The sequence below is a fragment of the Eulemur rufifrons genome, chromosome 14 (genome assembly GCF_041146395.1).
Source record: "Eulemur rufifrons isolate Redbay chromosome 14, OSU_ERuf_1, whole genome shotgun sequence".
In the NCBI taxonomy this organism is placed as follows: domain Eukaryota; kingdom Metazoa; phylum Chordata; class Mammalia; order Primates; family Lemuridae; genus Eulemur; species Eulemur rufifrons.
The window spans coordinates 28,137,046-28,160,503 of NC_090996.1; the positions used below are offsets into that span (position 1 = coordinate 28,137,046).

General features: G+C 39.2%; 1 protein-coding gene across 2 annotated transcripts in view; it reads left to right on the forward strand.

The window, feature by feature from the left end:
* The first annotated feature begins 588 nt into the window (after positions 1-588).
* Positions 589-23,458, forward strand: part of GSPT1 (G1 to S phase transition 1) — a 28,870-nt gene continuing 6,000 nt past the window's right edge. Inside the window, exons 1-10 of one of the 2 annotated variants that reach the window (XM_069486114.1) lie at positions 589-1,019; positions 13,111-13,152; positions 13,270-13,311; positions 14,084-14,311; positions 15,680-15,713; positions 18,366-18,443; positions 20,086-20,266; positions 20,887-21,041; positions 21,212-21,352; positions 22,572-22,665. In XM_069486114.1, coding sequence (XP_069342215.1) covers positions 653-1,019; positions 13,111-13,152; positions 13,270-13,311; positions 14,084-14,311; positions 15,680-15,713; positions 18,366-18,443; positions 20,086-20,266; positions 20,887-21,041; positions 21,212-21,352; positions 22,572-22,665 — 1,362 coding nt within the window. In that variant the 5' untranslated portion in view covers positions 589-652. The remainder of the gene's footprint in view (positions 1,020-13,110; positions 13,153-13,269; positions 13,312-14,083; positions 14,312-15,679; positions 15,714-18,365; positions 18,444-20,085; positions 20,267-20,886; positions 21,042-21,211; positions 21,353-22,571; positions 22,666-23,458) is intronic. The other variant, XM_069486115.1, reaches the window with a different exon arrangement.

Sequence of the window (23,458 nt, forward strand, 5' to 3'; positions counted from 1 at the left end):
CATCCTGTGCCTAACAGGCTGGAGTGACCCCCGTTATGGGCTAAAAGCTTTACTCTCGGACCTCTGCCAGCCCGGTGTCGCGTCAGGGACTGCCCCTACCCCCATCCGGTGACAGATGGAGCCGCCAAGCGGCCACCAGACGTCTGCCTCCTCGCGCTGCCTGCTGGGAGCCGGAGCCTCTTCCGGTCGTGGCCAGTATCTGAACTCAGACTCCCGTCGGCCCCCGGGAAAACCGCAGCGGGGTCGCGCGGGCGCTGCCGGGACTCGTAGTTCCGCCCTCTGCCGCGCTAAATAGCCGGAAACGGGGGCGGGCAGGGCGGAGAACTACCGTGGCGAAGGTACGGGTAGCGGTGAAGGGTCAATCCGCGCCGGGCGTGGGGTTAGCGGTGAGGCAGTCCGAAGTGGTTGGGGTTGGGTGGGAGGAGATCCGCTCGCACACACGAGGAGGAGGGTTGAGCTGCCGCCGCCGCCGTCGCTAGTGCGGAGTCAGGACTGTAGCTGCCGCCGCGGCGACGCCGGGGATCGTGTCGCTAGCCCCCGGCCCTTCTGCTTCGCTGCCTTCGCCGGGTCATCGCGGCCTGCTTCTCCCCGGTCGGTCGCCCCCACCTCCATTTCCCGCCCTCTCCTCACCACACACACGGCCCCCCCGATCATGGATCCGGGCAGTGGCGGCGGCGGCGGCGGCGGCGGCGGCGGCGGCGGGAGCAGCAGCGGCAGCAGCAGCAGCGAGTCGGCGCCCGATTGCTGGGACCAGGCGGACATGGAAGCCCCCGGGCCGGGCCCGTGTGGTGGTGGCGGCGGCGGCCCCATGGCGGCGGCGGGGGCCGAGGCCCAGCGTGAGCACCTCAGTGCGGCCTTCAGCCGGCAACTCAACGTCAACGCCAAGCCCTTCGTGCCCAACGTCCACGCCGCCGAGTTCGTGCCGTCCTTCCTCCGGGGTCCGACTCAGCCTCCGCCACCTCCCGCTGGCGCCGCCGCCAACAACCACGGAGCCGGCAGCGGCGCGGGAGGCCCTTCGGGTAAAGGGCCGGGACGCGGGGCAACCCCGGGGACGCGCGACGAAGCCGGGCCGGGAAGGCTGGAGCAGCCGGCCTGGGAGCTGAAGCCCACATGGGGGTGGGGGTGCGGCCCGGCGACGCGCGACCGTGGGGCTCGGCCGGCACGTGGGGTGCTGACAGTAGCGCCAGGCGCCGGCCGGCCTGGGTGGGGCGGCCGCGTCGGCTGGCGGGGCAGGGAGGGGGCAGTGGTTCGGAAACCCCCCTGGGTCTGAGTCCCGCCCCTTTCTTGACCTGGGGAGGCTGCAGTTACCCCTGGAAATGGGAACCGTATGGGACGGAGCGGGGGCCGCGGCAGGTCAGTGCCACGAGGCCCAGAAGGGAGGACGGATGGAGCCAGGAGTCAGTCGGGTGGGCGTTGAGAGGTTCAGGAGTGGGGAGGACAAATGCTTTAGTTTTCCACTCACGTTAGGTCCGGCCGAGAGAGCGTCTCTTGCTGCAATTTCTACTATTGAAACTGTAATTATGTCTTAAATATCTATGGCACGGAACCGTCCTGAAGGAATCCCAAGATGCATTGCAGTCTTGTGATCGGGCAGAAACTGTTGGCTATCAACACGGAGATCTTTTTTACCCTTAGAAAGTTCACAAAGTGTCACAAAGTTGGGATTCCTCACTTAATCACTTAATGTGTGGTATGAAACTGTATTGTGTGTCTTTATTAAGTGGGACTTAGATTTTTCTTCTTTGTCAGTGACACGTTTAGAATTTTCATTGTTATAAAATCGTTGACCTCATTCCAAGTACTTGGTGTTCATGTGTCAGTAATCTAGTCTATTTCTTCAGACACTTGAGCATTTGTTATAACTTAATAGTTGTCACGTGGTTTTTTTTTTTTGACCGTAACTAAATCAGACTTTGTACGATTTCAAGTTAAGTTCTGTCTTTAAAAGTCTTCCTGTATTTAGGGGCTGCTTAAGTGGTAGGTAGCAGGCTTTCAGGTGCTGATTTTGTAGCAATGTCCAATGAATGAACTTTATTCTCATAATGGAGTTTTACCTTGAAAAAATGAAAAAGGAAGGAAAAGGCTGAATGTCCTTTCATTATTTAGCCAGGATATTGGTGGGCCAGGTCACAGACTTCTCCAGCTCATTTTAAGCATATTGTTCATTTCTCTGTTTAAAGTTCTGTATTGTGGTATTTCTTAGATAAGTGGACATTGTAAAAGTGCTCTTGGAGTTTGATTTCGTCAGAAACTTGCCACAGTTTGCTCTCTGGAGGTAAAGGATAGAGTTTGGAGAAATACTTTTGTGACCTAGGTATGTGAACACAGAGTTTGGATTTGGTTGTTTTGTTGACTGTGGTATTTTACTTGTGTGCGTGGTTGATGTTTTGCTTTTGAACCAGGAAGTTAGTTCAGCTTTTAATTCTTGACTTATATCACGCCATTTTCACTACCTCAACTAGTTCACTTACCAGCTCCTCAAACTGCCAGATTCCCTATAAATGGAATTTGCAAGATATTTTCTCTCTTACCCTCACTCCTTACTCTGGAGCCACCAGCACCACTCCGGCGAGACTCAGGACTCCATTTATAGCCTCTATAGGTAGCCATCAAGGGACAACCATCCATAGAGCAGTGGTCTAAGATGCACTTTTGAGTGACTAGACATTACCTCTTACATAGGTTTTTCTCTTCCTGGTATTTGCTAATTTGTAGTTTTACTTTTAGTCCTTTTCTCTTTGACACTGCTAGAATTTGGAAATATAAAAATTTGTAGGGAAGTTGTCGGTAAGAAAAGTCCCTACGTTATGGCAAACTTTTTTTTTCTTTAATCGGAAACCTGTTTTGGTGTTACTGACTTTACCAACTGCTTCTACCAAAATGCCAGTTAATGTTTAAAAAAATTATCCTGTGTATGATATCTACTAGGAAAAAAAATGGATTTTCTAAATTGAGATCCAGAAGTATGTAGGACTGTTGGATTGCATGTTCTACACCATTCTGGTCCATAAAAAGTTATGGTCAGAGTATGAGGCTTGGAAAAAGCAGGGCGGGAAATTGGAAATAGCACCTCGCCTGAAACTTACAAAGGGGGAACCAAGAAGTTTGCAAGTTTTTTTGATAGTGAGGAAATGGATAATCATAGGACTAGCATGTTTTCTTTTGTTGTTAAGACATAGCTGAGATTTGTGGGGGATTTTTTTTTTTTTTAAATAAAAAAAAAAAATAAAGAGACAGTCTCACTCTGTTGCCCTGGCTAGAGTGCTGTGGCGTCTGCCTAGCTCACAGCAACCTCAAACTGCTGGGCTCAAGCGATCCCACTGCATGTGCCACCATGCCTGGCCAATTTTTTCTATATATATATTTTTTTAGCTGTCCAAATCATTTCTTTCTATTTTTTAGTAGAGACGGGGGTCTCACTCTTGCTCAGGCTGGTCTGGAACTCCTGACCTTGAGCGATCCGCCCACCTCGGCCTCCCAGAGTGCTAGGATTACAGGCATGAGCCACCACGCCCGGCCTGTGGGGGATGTTTTTAAACTAGATACCAGGAGAGCTGTTGAAGGAGCGTAGAGATCAGACCCCTAGAATAACTTTTAAAAATGTGCCTGACTAGGAGACTGTCTGTCATTTTCCTGAAAACAGGTTGGTTTGTCTATTTTTTCTTTTTTAAATACCTACAGTGCTGCCTTGAGCAACCTGTAGAGGAAGATGTTTTTGCTCAAAGTGTCATTCACCTTCACTAGAAGGCTGCTGGTTATGTCTGTCTCCAGCCATCCCAAGTCAGAACTTGGGATTCAGTGTTGACCTTGGATCTCTGAAAATTTAAAAACACGGGCTTCCAAAGAAATGATTTAAGTAGAACTCCTTTAAGTGTAATTCATTTAAGTGCAATTCTCTACAGAGCTAAGTAAATTGGCCAAGTGATTCTCATTAAAATAGAGGGCCTGGAAGGAATGAAAATGTAGAAGAAAAAGCTTAATGTGTACTAGAACAAACATTTTCCCTGATAGAATGTACTTATTTTAAGTTCCAATTTGCACCTAGTTGTCTTTTTTTTTTTTCCAGCTGACGGAGTCTTATTTTGTTGCCCAAGCTGGAGTGCAGTGGCTTAATTGTAGCTAACTGCAGCCTCAGACTCCTGGGCTCAAGCTTTCCCTGCTTGAGCCTCACTTTTTCTGCTTCAGCCTCACAAGTATCTAGGACTACAGGTTCATTCCACCACACCTGGCTAATTTTTTAAATTTTTTGTAGGGTCTTGCTATGTTGCCCAGGCTGGTCTCCAACTCCTTGCCTCAAGGAGTCCTCCCGCCTAGGCCTCCCAAAGTGCTGGGATTACAGGAGTGAGCCTCCATGCTGGCCTAGTTGTCTTTTTTATTGTTATGAGAAACAGGTTTAGCAATGTTAGTCAGGGTTACTTGGACTTTAGAACAGCCAGGGTTTCCTAAAGTAATGTGTTGTTTGTACCATGCCACCCTCAATGCCACTCAAAACTGTGCCATTAAAAAATAAGTATGAAATAAAACCAGCAGCCCACAGTACTTCCTCAAAGGAGGAATTGTCTCTAAAACATAGCAAATTGTATTGTGAAACTTGAATTTTAAAGAGAAATGTTCTTTTTTAGTGTTTGGGTTTTGCTGAATGTGTTTTTGTGCTGGAAGGACTTTATTCTTTTTTTAAAGATTGAGATACAATTTACATAGTATAAAATTCACCCTTTTACGGTGTACAGTTCAGTAGTTTTTAGTATAGTCACAAGGTTATGCAATCATCATCACTTGGTTGCTTTTAATTACAATCACTGAATATTCTTAAAAGTGCCCTCTTCAAGGGCACCAGAGCAGGGAGGATTCTGAATCAAAGTAATGATTGTTTTGTCCAGAGAGGCTTTATACTTTATTATTATGTATTGTTAGGTATTTATTAAATGATACCTGTTGAAGACTATGTATAGATAAGATTCTTTTTTGTTTGAGACAGAGTCTCTGTTGCCCGGGCTAGAGTGCCATGGCATCAGCCTAGCTCACAGCAACCTCAAACTCCTGGGCTCAAGCAATCCTCCTGCCTCAGCCTCCTGAATAGCTGGGACTACAGGGATGTGCCACCATGCCTGGCTAATTTTTCTATATATATTTTTAGCTGTTCATATAATTTCTTTCTATTTTTAGTAGAGACGGGGTCTCGCTCTTGCTCAGGCTGGTCTCGAACTCTTGAGCTCAAACAATCTGCCCTCCTCAGCCTCCCAGAATAATACGATTACAGGCGTGAGCCACGGCATAGGCTGATAGATAAGATTCTTGATGTGGAGTTTGTTTTTCTTCAAGTTTGTGCAATAACAATTCTAATGTAAAGATGATTTTAGGCTTTGATGGGACAGTAAATGAGATAGAGTAGGAGGAAGAGATCAGTGGAAAGTATTGTTCCTGGATCTACTTCTCCTACCTTGACTTACTGATTATTAGATTTTGGCTTTTGTTTAATGGTTTTACATGTATGAATGGCTTGAGTGTGAGGATTTAAGGAACAAGTGAGGGCATCAGCCAGTGCTGTGCTATGGCTATGCCAGGTGGAGCAGTTGTTTAAACTGTTAGACATTTTGACTGGGAATAAACCCTCTTTGGAGCAGGTTTTATTTTAGTGCTGTTAGTACATAGCATATGGCATTCTTTTTTTTTTTTTTTTTGAGACAGAGTCTCGCTCTGTTGCCCAGGCTAGAGTGAGTGCCGTGGCGTCAGCCTAGCTCACAGCAACCTCAAACTCCTGGGCTCAAGCAATCCTTCTGCCTCAGCCTCCCGAGCACTACTCCCATGCCTGGGACTACAGGCATGCACCACCATGCCCGGCTAATTTTTTCTATATATATATTTTAGTTGGCCAGATAATTTCTTTCTATTTTTAGTAGAGACGGGGTCTCGCTCTTGCTCAGGCTGGTCTCGAACTCCTGACCTCGAGCCTCAGCCTCCCATAGTGCTAGGATTACAGGCGTGAGCCACCGCGCCCGGCCTGGCATTCTTTTATTCCTTATTTTTTTACCTTTTCTGAAATTGTACTGCATGAAAAGACAGCAATTAAAATTTATCAGGACAAATTAGGGAAGTATTATAGAGGATAAATTTTAAGCCTCAATTTGCTTGCTTTGGTGTGCTGGGGAGGAAATGTCTTAAAGTGTTAAAGCAGTATTATCTTTCTGGTTGAAGAGAAAGGAATGAAAAAAGATCTGATAACCTTTTGGGGTGAGTTAGCTGTATGAGAATGGAGTTTTTTCCAGAGATGTGAATCTCTGGTTTTTCTCAGATATGTGTACTAGCAACCAATTAACAAAGCTTCGCCTGTCCACTGAATGCTGTGATGGGCACTTGAACTTACACCAAGATGAATAAATTGTGGTCCTCAAGGAGTCTAGAAAAAGGGGTCACGTGTCCAGTTAACTCTAGTGGAAGACACAATGTGTTAAGAGGGCCATAGAAAGGGTGTAGATGGCTTTCAAAGCTGAGAGCAGGGATTCCTTATGTAAACAATTTCAATCTTGTCACCCTAATCATAAAACTAAAGATTTATCTATTATTAATATTTGCTAAGTGTTCTTCATGAATACTTTGTGTTTGTTTAAGATCTAATTCACGCTATTTTATGGAATGAAGTGTTTCCCAATTCTAGAATTGCAAATAAAGCTAATTGAAATTTTTAAACTAAAAAAAAAAAAAATCTAATTCACATAGAAAATCCCCCCTCCTTGTATTTCCCTATTTAGATTTAAGTTTTCCAAGACTTCACTAAAGTAGAGCACAGGTTATCTTTTTATGCTACCTATTGTCTCTTTCATATCAAACAGTAGTGAGTGTAGTTACTACGATTCTGGCTAGTATATCTATTGGGGCATGTTAATTTAGAATTTTATCATTCTACCCTCAGTTCTTAAAAATCTTGGGGAAGCAAGAATTTGGCCTCTAGTTGGAATCTCTTGATTGTTCTGAAGTCCTCAGACTCTGTTTTTTGCTGTCAATTGTTGATTCATATCAAAGCTTAAAAGTTTTGTCCTTGTTTTCTTTTTTTTTTTTTTTTGAGACAGAGTCTCACTCTGTTGCCCAGGCTAGAGTGAGTGCCGTGGCGTCAGCCTAGCTCACAGCAACCTCAAACTCCTGGGCTCAAGCAATCCTCCTGTCTCAGCCTCCCGAGTAGCTGGGACTACAGGCATGCGCCACCATGCCCGGCTAATTTTTTCTATATATATTTTTAGCTGTCCATATAATTTCTTTCTATTTTTAGTAGAGGTGGGGTCTCGCTCTTGCTCAGGCTGGTCTCGAACTCCTGAGCTCAAACGATCCTCCCACCTCGGCCTCCCAGAGTGCTAGGATTACAGGCGTGAGCCACCGCGCCCGGCCTGTCCTTGTTTTCAATAGATTTTAACAAAGCATGGCTACGCTATAGACGTATTTGGTTTCTTCATTAATGGCTTTGTTCTAAGAAAACTTAGTTGTGACAGTACTCCGGGTTGAACCAGTTACCTATCATAATTCTACCGAAGAGGAGAAACAATTACTAAGGATTTCCTCAGCATCTTTCATTAGCCTAAGAATGGTGACACTCAGTTCCAAACCACATTCTAACTAGGTAATTGTAACTTCGCTTGAAAAAAACAAAAAGTGCATACCTTAGGATGTCATTAGATAATTTCTTGGCTGTTTCTATAGAACTCCAGTATATTACCATACTACTAAGTCATCTGTGTCTGTCTCCTTTGGGTGGTTGATACTGATAGCAGAAAGATGTTTTTCTGTTATTTTTATACTTTATTGGGGCTACCTGAAATGGTTTTGGTTGATGTATTTTAAACATGCGTCAAATTGTTTATCAAATAGAAGGGATACAGATCATAAGTAAGACTATCTTTTAGGGTTGTTTGAGAAATATAATGGAATTGAGTTACTTTACATACAGAAAGTCTAATCAGGTTGATGTGTGGCATTGCTTAGTTAGTGACTGAATAAATAGGGTCTTAGAACAGAACCTTACAGCTGGAAATGACCCTAGCAGTAGGATTTCAGGCTCTTCATTTTCAGATAAAGAAACTAAAGCCTTAGAGATGCTAAATAAATGCCTGAGGTCACGCTCAGGGTTAATGACACAGTTGAGTCTAGAATCTAAATTTGCCACCTGTTAGTTTAGTGCTCTTTCTGTCACACTGTGCTGTTTAATAATGGGGTAAAGAGGAATGCCTAGAGCTAATTACTACAACCAGCATGGGCTTTCTGAGAGAGTGGCCCTGGCATTTGCCTTTCTAATGTTTCATTCTTAAAAATTTTTGTAATTATGTTGGGGCTTTAAAGTGCTTTTAATACATTATTGAGAAATTACCACCAGTGCTTAATATGCCCTTATCATTAGGTCTTCACAGTATTCTCCTGAGGTTTAGGTACTGTTGACCCATTTTACAGATGAGAAAATTAAGGCTCAGAGAAGCTAAATAACTTAGGTCATGTCCATGAGTAAAAGGAAGAGCGAGGATTAGAATTTATGTCACGCCAAAGCTTACTGTAGTAGTAGTGACTCTGCTAGACCTTTCCTTGTGATTTGATATTAAGTACTTTTTCAGAGACTGGGCCCATGAATTTGGACTATGGCACTGAATTTATGTTCTGTCTCAGTAGCAGCAGAATGGCATTTATCATAAGTAGGCCATGCTCTAATTTAAAAGTAATATTTTGAAATTGCTTCTTTCTACATTTTTTAGAGTGTTAGGTAATTAAGGCAAAACCATCCACATTTTTATGTGTTCTGCAGACTTTTCTTTCTGATGTCTGCTTCTACTGTTTTCCAGTGTGGTCTATAGGAGAAAAATACCTGTGTGCAATGTTGGTGTGACTGTATGGTCACCTGAGTGAGTGGTAGAGAAGTTTTAGTTCCTTACTTAAGCTATACTTTAACATCTCTTGAATATAGTGTTTCTCTGCCCCCTCTTTAGAAAGCTGGCACACTTAGGATTATTTTTACTCCATTGAACTCTGTTGGAAATACAGCAAATACACAGAGGCTAGGGTTGGTGAGAAAAGTGAAGTGATAAGATTAGAAGGAACCAGTATGAAAATCAAAGAAAAATTGCTGAAGTAAATTCAGTAAAAATTGATTGTATATTCTATACAGTACACTGTGCCAACTGTGGAGATTACAAGAATAGAGAAGAAGAAAGTCTCCATATTTCAGAAGCTGATCCACCCCACAGTTCATTCTGGAAGTCTGTAATCTCCTAGGGAGCAAGAACTAACATAGAGGGTACCTGCAATTGAAAGAGGTGTCATATCCTGGGGGAGAGATCTTTGCCTTTCAGGGTGCTGGGGCTGACGGGGAACAGGACCAAAGTGGGAAATCAGGTAGGCGAGTGTGTACGATTACGGAGAATCCTTCAGAGGAGCTGGAACTGAGTCCAACATGTAGCCATTAGCCAGATGTGGCTAATTTAAATTTACTAAAATTAAATAAAATTTAAAATTCAGTTCCTCAGGCACAATAGCCACATGTGGCTAGTGACTGTCATATCCCAGCACAGGTATGGAACATTTCCATCATTACAGAAACTTGGACAGAATTTTTTCACACATATTTCTCACTTGCATTGCAACGTAAGACACTTGTGACTAATGTGACGGCACTGAAGGTGTTTTTTTCTTTAATGAACACACCATTTAGCTAACAAGACTGAAAATTTTAGTTAGGATGGCTATGTTAAACATTTTGTATGGTTATATTTAGTGTATAAAGAGGGTTAAAGATTAGTTTTTGAATCTAAAGCAGTAAAGATTTAAATTGCTGATTTATTGAATATATGGATTAAGTACTTTTTAAGAATTAGCCAAAGATTTGTGTTTAAAACATGTAACTTGAATCAAAACATAGCTTTTATTACCTGACATACATAAGACCTTAACTAACTTGTGCGGTATTGATGAGCTGGCTGAGTAGGATTCTCCATGTTTAAGTCCTTTGATCCATGTTTCAGATATTTAAAAAAATTTTATGCCTCTTTTTAAAATTGAGGTTAAATCTGCATAAAATTGGCCATTTAAAAATGAACAATTCAATGGCATTTGTACAGTCATAGTGTGTTGTACAACCAGCACTTCTATTTGTCCAAAACATTTTTATCACCCCAAAAGGAAACCCACATTCATTAAGCAGTTACTCCCCATTTCCCCTTCCTCCCAGCTTCTGGCAGCCACCAGTCTGCTTTCTGTCTCTACGGATTTACCTATTCTGAATATTTCATATAAATGGAATGATATAATATGTGACCTTTTGTGTTTGTGTTGTTTCACCATGATTTAGTTTTGAGATCCAGATCTGTGTTAAATCACAGATAGTATTGTTGGTTGGCTGTCTTGTAAAATCATGTTTTAAAATTTGTAGTAATGTACCTAATATTACAGCCAGTTCATTAATCTTCCTTTATCATATACTGTAGTATTAATTTTTCCTTTTAATTTGGGGTTTGGCAGTTGCACTCACTGGTACACTCTGACAACTTACCACTTAAAAGAGCTGTTACATTTTTAAATACCTGATAAGGATGTGTTTCTGAACATGGAGATAACATCGGAAAACTTGAAACCATAATTTCATTCCTCAGGAGAGTTTCTAACATCTTTCACTACCAGATATGAGCCATACAGGATGTGAGAAATCAAGCCCTAATGGTCATCTGTTTGTTAACCATGAACAAATGACTTTGAACGTAGGAGAATTCTAAGCCCAGGCTAATTAGTAGCCAGTGAAATCTGGATCTCAAATGCATTATGAATAATACCAGAGTAGAATGAATGAGTAAGGGTTGTTTGTGCAGGTGTGAAGACTGGGCACAATTATATTGAGTTCAAATTTAAAGAATATCTTGCTATATATAATGTGATTTTTCTGGTTCATTCCAAAAACATCAATTCATGGATATGACTGGCCTTGCCATTAGCTTTATGTGATGTGATCCACAGTCTGAATGTTTCATAGAAAGCTTTTTTCCACCATGGGAAACCATGGTCAACTTATTTTTGGGCCCTTTAATATCATCAATATGTGCATATTAAGCACTTCATTGTTTTTGGTCTGTCACACTTATCTTTGCCTCTGTAACCTTTACAGTCTTAAGACAAACATTATAAATTGTAGACTGTTTTGAAAAATAAAACTGAACAGATTTTCATTATGCTGCATTATGCAGCCATGCAGATGGTCTCATGACACATGTACCTGTCCTGAGAAGTCTCTTACAGCCTTATGCATGTATTGTATAGAGATAGTCCTCCACTTAGGATGGTTCAGCTTGAGATTTTTTCGACTATAGAATGGTGTGAGAGCAATATGTATTTAGTAGAAATCATACTTTGAATTTTGATCTTTTCCTGGGCTAGTGTTAAGCGGTATGGTACTCTCTTGTGACGATGGGCAGCGGCAGAGAGCCGCAGCCCTGAGTCAGCCACGCAATCATGAAGGTAAACTACTGATAGTTTACTGTGTAGTGTGTTGCCAGCTGATTTTGCCCAACTATAGACTAATGTGAGTGTTCTGAGCACGTTTAAGGTAGGCTAGGCTAAGCTGTGATGTTCAGTAGGTTAGGTGTATTAAATGCATTTTCGACTCTTCAGTTTATAGTGGATTTATTGGGATGTATCTCATAAGTTGAGGAGCATCTGTATTATAAATCTAAGAGTGTGTGCTAAGAACTAGGTGGTCAAGTGTAAGTACTGTTTGGTTTTGAAAAGTTCAGTTACAGTTAGAGATGTCTCAAATGACGGAGAGAAGCCCACCATACCACCGTGCTTGCCCTTTATTCATCAGGGACAGGAGATTACTTTCCTCAACATTTGATGCTGTTGAAGATTGGGCCCAAAACACCTTCTTTAGACTCTTATAGGTATTAATACTTTCTGGGTAGTGATTTTAAATTAGAATTTTGTAGGTTATAAATTCACTATTCTTTATTACTTGCTGTGCATGATTCATGGGACTTCAAACTCTTTGGTATCTTTCTATATCTTGGAGACACAAGAAGCAGGGGCCCCTTCTTACTGGAGTATCATTTAGGTTTATCAGATGTGAAAAACAGACATATATTTGGGTGTTAGTATGTATTTCTCCTACATCTCTTCCAGTGATGTCACTAGTGGATTTGCAGTGTGACAGCTGTGGAAGGTGGATCGTTGCTTCATCTTAGAGCTCTAGTATAGGACCAAACCGGCATCACTGGAATCACCTTTTTGCAGGTGTTTTAAGGGCCTTATATGTGTTTCAGGACTTTATACAAAAGTCATTTATCTTATTGGTATCAAATTTAATTTATTCAGAGATCTTGATAACATATGACTATGGAATTTTATAAAGAGCTAATCACAGCCTTTTTGGGCTAGAGGGTTACCAAGAGAGAATCTAGGAAAGTAGATGAGTATTGAGCAAAATCTCACTAATTTGATCTGGGCTGGGCTGTAGATTACTTTTACAATATCTATGAAGAAAAAGGTTTACACAGCAAATCAAGAGAATGAGCAGGCTTTTATGAGTATATTTTAATTACTGAAAATGTTTTAAAATCGGTTGAAACTGGTAGAATTTTGAAAAGTAGGTTAAAAAGAGACTTCTAATTTGAAGACCTGAGTCAGCTGCCATCGATTTAAATTATTGAGGCTTGCGCTGTTATTGAATTTCTGTTTTTTTTTTTTCGAGACAGAGTCTCACTCTGTTGCCCAGGCTAGAGTGAGTGCCGTGGCGTCAGCCTAGCTCACAGCAACCTCAAACTCCTGAGCTCAAGCGATCCTCCTGTCTCAGCCTCCCGAGTAGCTGGGACTACAGGCATGCACCACCATGCCCGGCTAATTTTTTCTATATATATTTTTAGCTGTCCATATAATTTCTTTCTATTTTTAGTAGAGATGGGGTCTCGCTCTTGCTCAGGCTGGTCTCGAACTCCTGAGCTCAAACGATCCGCCCACCTCGGCCTCCCAGAGTGCTAGGATTACAGGCGTGAGCCACCGCGCCCGGCCTGAATTTCTGTTTTTTACTGTATACTAAAAGATAAGTGAAACAGATAATGTGGGTCTCAATTTTTAATAGAACTTATTTCTGTTAAACAGCACCTGTGGAATCCTCTCAAGAGGAACATTCGTTGTGTGAAGGTAATTTTTTAAGATACACTCTTTGAAAGTTTGATTGTGAAAACATTAAGTTATCTATGGTGTATAGAGCTAGACATTGTTTTGTAAATATATATTATATCTCAGTTTCTTGTCTAGGTTCAAATTCAGCTGTTAGCATGGACCTTTCAGAACCTGTTGGTAAGAAAATTTCTGAACATATTAATACAGTAATATGAAACTCTTTCACTCTCAAGATATAAGGTGCAAATGTAAGTGTTACGATTATGGTAATGCCTGCATTTAAGACACATTGAGTCTTTGCTATTAGTATTTAGAAGACAGAACTAATTGGGCATTGACACTGCCTTGGTAAACTTAGTGATTACAAATAGAACTGAGTGGAGGAATGCTAAAGTCAATTTAAATACTTGTTCCCATTTACTTTGTGAAAAGTTTCCTTCCTTTTTGTAACTTTATTCTTAAAGGTTTCATGTTCACAAAGTGATTATTAAAGTTGATACCAAAGTTTTACTACTTAAAGAGGAAAAGGAAAATAATCCCCTAAATCCTTTTTACACCTTTTCTGTGTTCTGATTTTAGACTTTACTTCCCCCCGCCTCCCCGACCCCCACTGGCAGAGCATCCTGACACTGGAATAACTGAGCTGTTGGGAATGTTAGATCTCTTGTTTACATTTTGTTTGTCCTTATGAAAATGAAGCTTTGCTAAAATAGCAATCTCACATAGTCTTTTGAGTCAGAGCTTTCTGAACTGATACCAGCAGTGGGGCCAGCCTGATGGCTATTACCCATTTCTTTTGTGAAAGAGATTTTCCTGCTTGTTTGTCACTGGACATTAGGAAATGGAACTGTATATGTAAAGTTCCAATTGTTGTTTTAAAGCTTGTGTATTTTAAAAGTATTGATTATAAGTTTTTTCAGAATATTAAGTTAAAATTTCTTAACTTCAGTAGAAAATGGAGAGACAGAAATGTCCCCAGAAGAATCATGGGAGCACAAAGAAGAAATAAGTGAAGTAGAGCCAGAGGGTGGTTCCTTGGGAGATGGAAGGCCACCAGAGGAAAGTGCCCATGAAATGATGGAGGAGGAAGAGGAAATACCAAAACCTAAATCTGTGGTTGCACCACCAGGTGCTCCTAAAAAAGAACATGTAAACGTAGTATTCATTGGGCATGTAGGTAAGTAGTACTCGGCAATTTTAAGAAATGACCAAAGTTACTGGATACATCAAATAGAACTTCTTTAGCTATTTGGAGATGTTTGGTGAAATTTAACTGAATTAATTTAAAATGCCTTGATTTTTAACGTGCTAGATTTTTTTTTTTAGCTGGCAAAACGTTGCAAGTACTTTTTTTTTTTTTTTTTTTTTTTTTGAGAGTCCTACTTTGTTGCTTGGGGTAGAGTGCCGTGGCGTCAGCCTAGCTCATGGCAACCTCACACTCCTGGGCTCAAGTGATTCTCCTGCCTCAACCTCCCCAGTAGTTGGGACTATAGGCGTGAGCCACTGCGCCTGGCTCATTTTTTCCATTTTTAGTAGAGATGGGGTCTTGCTGTTGCTCAGGCAACTTTTGAACTCCTGACCTCAAGCAATCCTCCCACCTTGGCCTCCCAGAGTGCTACGATTATAGGCATGAGCCACTGCACCGGGCCCAAGTACTTTGTTCTTGAAGTTTGGGCAAATGAACAATTTTGTAATGGCAGAAGCTGGAAGAAAATAAGCTTCAGTATATTTGTATGAAATATATATACATGTATGTATGTCTATACATGTATATAATGTCTGTAGACCCCTGATGATGGTTCAGCATAATATATCAATATCTTAGAAAATGTGCCTTTTTTGTGTGAACGTCTATTACTTATTAATTTTAATTAACCTTACTAGGTAGTTTAATTTTATGTGAAGTAAGAAAATAACTTGGTGTAACTTCTGGGTGTTTGCCAGGTTGCTGGTTTGGTTTTTGCCAAGAAAACCTATTTAATTGACTCAGATATTTTCTAATTATCTGACCTATACCCAAAATTGTGAGAAGAAAATGTAGAATTATGTGCCTTTTATTTCTTCTATCTCTGCCTTCCCCCTGAATATGAAACACTGTATTCCTTTTTTAGTAGCAAGAACTCCTTTGAAATTTATAAAGGAACATGTACCCTATTTGTTAACAGTGAAAGGATGGCTACCTATGTGTACTTCACAGCTCTCTAGCTACTTTTGCTCTCTTCCAAATATAAATTCCCATAGGAAATTTATATTTGGTTGCTGCTGTGCTTGCTAGCTGAAGGTCAGAGAGCAATCTGTTCAGAAATTCTTTTCTTCTTTGTCAGTAGAGTATTTCTAAGTCATTATTGGGCTATGGGGAGTTTTGGCAGCCTCATTTCCAAGGGAGAGGATACTAACTAGAGTTTACGCCCCAAATTCCTATTACGGTTCAGTTGCTTTTGCAAGGTTTAATTATATATGCTAAAGACATTCTTAGTTGTGTTTGCATATGTAGCTGTTGGTTTTTGTATTTAACCTATGGCTTGCATGTTGATGTTACTTTTAGATGCTGGCAAGTCAACCATTGGAGGACAAATAATGTAAGTCTGTATCTTTTGTTAAATAATAGAGTTAATTTGAATGAATTTTAGGTATTGTATACATTCATACAAAGGAGATAAAGCAGTGTCCCCCATAAAAGTTAAGGAAAAAAAATTTTTTTAAGAGGCAGGGCAGGGTCTTCACCATGTTATCCAGGCTGGTCTCCAACTCCTGGCCTCAAATAATCCTCCCATCTCAGCCTCCCAAAATGCTGGGATTACAGGCATGAGCCACCATGCAGGCTAGAAAAATTACTACTAATAATAAAATTACCTGTAGGGAAGGCTGATGTTGAGAGGTGATTTTTGCAATGTGATCATTGTTAGTATTTTCCTGTGGATTTTAATCACCACCAGACTCTTCGTGGGTTATTGATTGAATGTGTTTCTGAAAGCTTTTGTTTGTTTGTTTGTTTGTTTGTTTTTGATAAAAACAACTACAGACCCTGCCTTATGGGAAATCTTGGTCTTCTTTGAGTATGATTTACTTGGGAATAATGAAAACCAACTCTTGAATCTGCTGAATGGGGGAAATGTTTTTTCCTTATTCATTAGCTCCTTAAAATTATGTGGATTTAATAAAAGGCAAATAACCTGGCTGACATGCTAAGATAATTTTTTGTCATACTATAGAAGCTACCTAGGTATGAAATCACGGTGGCTGGCCTTGACTAATGCATTCTAGTGTTGATGAAATCTTTATATTGAAAGGTCCTAAATTTTTAATCCCTTCTCTAAATTAGATCCATTTTTTCAAACCATGTCATCAGAGGACCTAGAGGGCATATCATCATCATCTTAATAATCTTAATTGATAAAGTTTATTTGTTTGTTTGTTTACTCTATCTTCCCCTGATTTTCCTCCTGCTCCCTGGCCTTAATTGATAATCTTGCCAGTTACTTGCTTATGAAAATTTCCAAACCGCCACCCTAAGACCGGCAGTTGAGCAGGGATCCTTAACCAAGACTCCATGAATGGAAGTTTCGTGCCCATTTGATGTTGTGTTTCAGGATACTGTGTGTTTTTTGCTGGTGGGCTGTAATTTTTGGTGGCATTTCACCGGAGTTCTACATTCAAGTGCTTAGGATCACTGTACTATAGATGACTGCATAGAGAACACAGAGGTGAAAGCTAGGAACAGGAAGCTTTTGATTTGGATTGAGTAAAGGGAAGCAGTTAGGCATTACTAAGGAACTATTTTAAGATTAAAGTCTCTTAAATGTCACAATGGTATTTAAAAACATAAAATTACAACCTCACTTTGTCAAGTAACAGCAGTAAGAGGTCATTGCCTGGACAACACTTGCAGTTTTTTTCTTTTATATAAATACCTGTATTTACATTTACTTTTTATTTCATTTTAATTTTTTTTTTTTTTGGGAGACAGTCTCACTCTGTTGCCTGGGCTAGAGTGCTGTGGCATTAGCCTAGCTCACAGCAACCTCAGACTTCTGGGCTCAGGAGATTCTGCTGCCTCAGCCTCCGGGGTAGCTGGGACTACAGGCACGTACCACCATGCCCGGCTAATTTTTTCTATAAATTTTTAGTTGTCCAGCTAATTTCTTTCTATTTTTAGTGGAGAGGGGGTCTCCCTTTTGCTCAGGCTAATCTCAAATTCCTGATCTTGAGCGATCCTCCCAGAGTGCTAGGATTACAGGCGTGAGCCACCATGCCTGGCCTTTAATTTTAATTTTTAAATACATAATTTTATACATTTAATGCATTTTAATTTTAATACATAGTTTTAAAAAAATTAATTTTTATGTTGTCCAGGCTGCAGTGCAGTGGCTATTCATAGGCACAGTCATAGCACACTACAATCTGGAACTCTAGGCTCAAGTGATCCTCTTGCCTCAGCCTCCTGAGTAGCTGGAACTACAGGCATGGGCCACTGTGCCTAGGTTACATTTATTTTTTAAGAAACTGTTTGTATTCTGAAATAATTTTAGTTTACAGAAAGGTTGAAAGTATAGTACAAAGAGATGCCATATACCCTTCATTCATCCTACCCTGATGTTAACATCTTACATAACCACAGTGCAGTCATCAAAACTAGGAAATTAACATTGACACAATACTATTAACTACGCTACAGATCTCATTTGAATTTCACCAGTTTTTCTACTAGTGTCCTTAGTTTCCTCCAACCTGTGACATTTCCTCAATCTTTCCTTGTCTTTTATGACTTTAGAAATTAAGGGTACTATTCTTCAGTTTCGGTTTGATTAATGTTTTCTCACAATTGGATGAGATTCTGCATTTGGACAACAGCTTCACAGAAGATACATTGTGTTATTTTCAGTGCATCATTCTGGGGGTCCTCGATGTCAGTCCTGTTTTATGGATCAGTATGTTTTTACTTATTACTGGTAGTGTTAGCAATGAGTACTTGGTTAAGGTGTTGTCCGTCAGGATTCTCTGCTACTATAAAGTTATTTCTTTGCTTTATCTGATAGTTTGAGACTGTGCAAATATCATTTTTCCACTTAAACTTTCCACAATTTTAGCATTCACCAGTGGTACGTTTACTTTAAAATAGCTGTTTTCCGCAGTTGAAATTCCCTCTCCAGGGCTTTAAAATTTTCCTGATTGCACTGAGTAATTTGTGAGTAATTAAGTGTTTACTTATTTTCTTCTCGAAATGTTTTCAGGTATTTGACTGGAATGGTTGACAAAAGGACACTTGAAAAGTATGAAAGAGAAGCTAAAGAAAAAAACAGAGAAACTTGGTATAGTAAACTTTTATGACACTATAAATTAGTTTTAAAGAAATCATGCCCACTTAATGCTTTTGTAGTCTACTAAAATATAAATTCTTTTTTTTTTTTATTATTTTTTATTTTTATTTTTTTGTTGTCCAGCTAATTTCTTTCTATTTTTTAGTAGAGACGAGGTCTCAGCTTTTGCTCAGGCTGGTTTCGAACTCCTGAGCTCAAACGATTCACCTGCCTTGCTCGGCCTCCCGTAAAATATAAATTCTTGAGGTCTAAAATGGTATCATAACAAAGGAAAGTTTTCCTTCCCCTCAGAATACACAGTAGATCTGTTCCTAATGATTTAATGACTTACACAGAGGAAATTTGGAAATGACCCAAACATCTGGTAATACACTTGTTGAAGAAATTATAAACCATCCATTTAATTAGGTCATATAACCTTTTTTTTTTTTGAGACAGAGTCTTGCTCTGTTGTCCGGGCTAGAGTGCTGTGGCATCAGCCTAGCTCACAGCAACCTCAAACTGCTGGGCTCAAGCAGTCCTCCTGCCTCAGCCTCCTGAGTAGCTGGGACTACAGGCATGCGCCACCACGCCCGGCTAATTTTTCTATATATATTTTTAGCTGTCCATATGATTTCTTTCTATTTTTAGTAGAGACAGGGTCTCGCTCTTGCTCAGACTGGTCTCGAACTCCTGAGCTCAAACAATCTGCCCGCCTCAGCCTCCCAGAGTACTAGGATTACAGGCGTGAGCCACTGCGCCCGGCCCATATAACCACTTAAACAATACATTTATAGAATTTATAATTGCCAGCAATAGGACTTATGTTACAGTGATATTTGGGGAGAAAGCCGGAAACATAATTATAGTTAAGATATGACCATTTCGTAAATAAATGCTGGAAAGAAAAAAGAATAGAAGGAATTATTGACAGTGGTTGCTTTTTGATGATGAGAGAAAGGGTCTTTTCTGCGTTTTAATCTTATCTCTTACTTTATTTTTAAAAAGTTAGCAAGCCTTATCTCAATGGGGCATTGATGGTCATTTTCTAAAAATAAAATTGTGTTATCCTGTATTAAGGGGGAAAAGATCTTAGTCAGTGTTATAGTAAGAAATGGAGGATACTGTGTGAAATGTGGATGAAATTAACATCTACTATTAATAGATGGTTTGAACTTATTTATAATTTTTACTTGGCAAGTAATACTGAAGTAATTTTTAGCAAGTAACCAGTGTGCCCACATGGTGGGTTAGCAGCCTTCACTTTTGAAAAATATCCATAGACAGCTATTATTTGTATTATATTTTGTGCCAGATGATTATAAAAATGAAATATAAAGGAGCTCATTATTACTTAATTCACAGTGACATTGGAATTAGTACTATGTAGTCTTTCTGTGTATGTTGTCAGCTTGTCATAATGTTTGCTTATGGAATATATAATTGACTAGAGATGTATTTAAGAGCTCCAGGTGTTTGAATCACCGTAATACAAGTTTTATTCTTTTAAATTTCACCAATCCTGTTCATGATTTTGATGTTGTATGATGGATATAAAGCTGGATATTACCAGTTACACCTTTAATGGTAGAAGAACATCTTAAAAACTCTTATATTCTTAGCAGCATTATTCTTATTTTAAAAATTATTTCAGGTACTTATCTTGGGCCTTAGATACAAACCAGGAAGAACGAGACAAGGGTAAAACAGTAGAAGTGGGTCGTGCCTATTTTGAAACCGAAAAGAAGCATTTCACAATTCTAGATGCCCCCGGCCACAAGAGTTTTGTCCCAAATATGATTGGTGGTGCGTCTCAAGCTGATTTGGCTGTGCTGGTAAGGACATTTCCAATCCATCTGCGTACTTGTTAGCAGTCCAACTTATCTCTTCAGTATTTGAATTTAGGTTGAAGTGAATTATATTGATGTACACACTCACAGTTTGCATTTTTGTCACAATCTGCTCATGAAATCTTTATAATTTGATTTGCCTCTGAAAATATGGTTCACCTTTTCTCTCCCATTGCTGTTATCTATAATAAGCGTGTCAGAACTTAGTGTCTATCAAATGCCAAGCCCACTGATAGGTACGGTGGGTAAAAAATGAGTAAGAAACCATCTGTTTCTGAAGGTCTTCAGTCATTTTGTGATTTTGACAATGTACTGGCACTGGATCACATAAACCTTTTTTTTTTGTAGTTATAATGTCTAGAAAATATTTCAATTATAAAATATACAGGCATCCTAGATTTTGGGAATTTGGGGTGTTGAAAGAAACATTCCATAATCTTAACCAACTAAACATTGTTTGAGTTGTGACATTCAGAAGCATGTACATTATAACTCGTTTGCTTCTATTTTCTTGCAAAAAACTTATAACTGAAAAGCAAGATGTTTTACTGCTAGAAGGATAGATCCGATGTGTAAGAGTAACCTATTTCATTGCTTGGAATTAGGTAATCTCAGCCAGGAAAGGAGAGTTTGAAACTGGATTTGAAAAAGGAGGACAGACGAGAGAACATGCAATGTTGGCAAAGACAGCAGGTGTAAAACACTTAATTGTGCTCATTAATAAGATGGATGATCCAACAGTAAATTGGAGCAATGAGAGGTAGGCTTAGATGTTTTACTGTTATTTTATAGATATGTTAGTGGAATTAAGGATGGTTTTGTTATTGTATGCCTTTTCTCTAGGGTTTTTCCAAACCTTAATTTGTTTACTGATGAAACTAGAGTTTGTTTGGTTTACATTATAATTGAGTTATTTATAAATATTCATAGATATGAAGAATGTAAAGAGAAACTAGTGCCATTTTTGAAAAAAGTTGGCTTCAATCCCAAAAAGGACATTCACTTCATGCCCTGCTCGGGACTGACTGGAGCAAATCTCAAAGAGCAGTCGGATTTCTGCCCTTGGTACATGTAAGTAACCATTTCTTCCTGTTTTTAAAAAAAAAGTCTCTTTGTAAGTAATTTAAGAAAATTTTGAAAGTAATCTTGGCTTTAAAAATAGCAAGAACTTTGCCCCTTTTAAATTGGGTTGTCTTTTTGTAATTGAGTCGTAAGAGTTCTTTTTGTACAGGATGCAAGCCCCTTATCAGATATATGACTAGCAAATATTTTCTCTTATTCTATGGATTGCCTTTTTCACATTCTTGATGGTGTCCTTTGAAGCACAAAAGGTTTTAATTTTGATGAAGTCCAATTTATCTACTTTTTTCCTTTGGTTAATAGTTCTTTTGCTGTCATACCTAAGAAAACATCACCTGATGGAAGGTCAGGAAGATTTGGCCCTGTGTTTTCTTCTATAGTTTTAGCTTTTACATTTAGGTGTATGTTTTGTTTTGAGTAAATTTTTGTGCAAGGTATACGGTATTTGTCTAGGTTCATTTTGTTTTTGCATATGGATGTCCAGTTGTTAGGCACAATTTGTTGAAAAGACTATTCTTTTTCCATTGAATTGGATTGGCACCTTCATTGAAAATCAGATGACCACAAATGTAAGAGTTTATTTCTGGACTGTTCAGTTCTCTTCTATAAATCTATATATCTGTCCTGGGCCAGTATAACATAGTCTTGATTACTGAAGCTCTGAGGTTTGGAAATCAGGAAGTGTAGTCTTCAGTTCCGTTCTTTTTCAAGATTGTTTTGGCTATTCTGAGTCCTTTAAATTTCCATCTGAACATTAGGATCTGCTTGTAATTTTTGCAGAATAGGCAGCTGGGATTTTAATAAGGATTGCATTGAATCTGTAGATCAATTTGGGGAGCACAGCCATTTTGAAAATATTCGGTCTCTCAATCCAAACATTGTAGTTTTAAAGGGGAAATTATGTTGTAGAATCTTGGTTTCAGAGCTGGAAAAGTCCATAAAAATTTATTAATGTAATATATGATTACAATATATGGGCTATTTCCTATAACATATTTTTCTAAATCTTAATACATTTATGGGGAAGCCTTATATTATACTGAGCTGAGATGAAATGGATGATAAATTGGTTAAATGAGAAAAGTACATGGGTAGAATGGAAATAGTGTTATATAACCATGTTTTTTGTTTAAAGCCACACTTCTGTGACTTCTTTAAAAATTTTGATATTTATGTTGACTTTTTAAAATGGATATTGTTATATTCTCAGCGGATTACCATTTATTCCATATCTGGATAATTTGCCAAACTTCAATAGATCAGTTGATGGACCAATCAGGCTGCCAATTGTGGATAAGTACAAGGTACCCAAAATGTTAAAGAAATTGGGTTTTATGGGGATGAGGTCATTGTTTTGTATTTTGTTTCTAATTATGAAAAAACTTTATTAACAACATAACAAAGATGTCTTTTTTTTAAATGTCTGCATATTAGTGGCATAGATAGGCTATAATTTATCAAGCAAGTTTAGTTTACACAGGCTGCTATTTCCCAATGAGCCAGTGGTCATTTGTTAGTGATAAACCCATACAAATGAAACTGCTGGGTTTAAAGGATTTTCATATAAAAGTTTATGGATATTGGTAAGTAGGTTTCCAAACATACTGTGCTAACTTATATTACCACCAGCAGCATGTGGGTGTTAGTTTTACCATAGCCTTACCAACACTGGATGTTGGTCTTTAAAAAAAAGAAGACTTCATTGTGTTTATTTAACTGGATTTTCAGCCTTTTTTTTTTTTTGCAGTATCAATTTATGTAATGTTTTGCACTCCTCAAATACTTTATTCCTTCATTAGCTCCATTCTAAAAGTAACAAATATTGTTTTTCCAGTTTTACACCTGAGGAAACAGGTTCAGAGATCAGGAGAACCTGAATTTGTACAAACAGTTCAGATCTTATAATATAAAATTCTGTGCTGTTTTCTGTACCAAACTTTTTTTCAAAATCTTAGGCATATTTAATTATTAATATATAATCATACAGATGCTTATGACAAAATTTTATAGAGTGTTTGTTAATTCCCCTAGATTTAAGATTAATTCCAAGCATTCTACCATTGAGCTAATGATTTTCCTTTCTGAATAAGCTCTGTA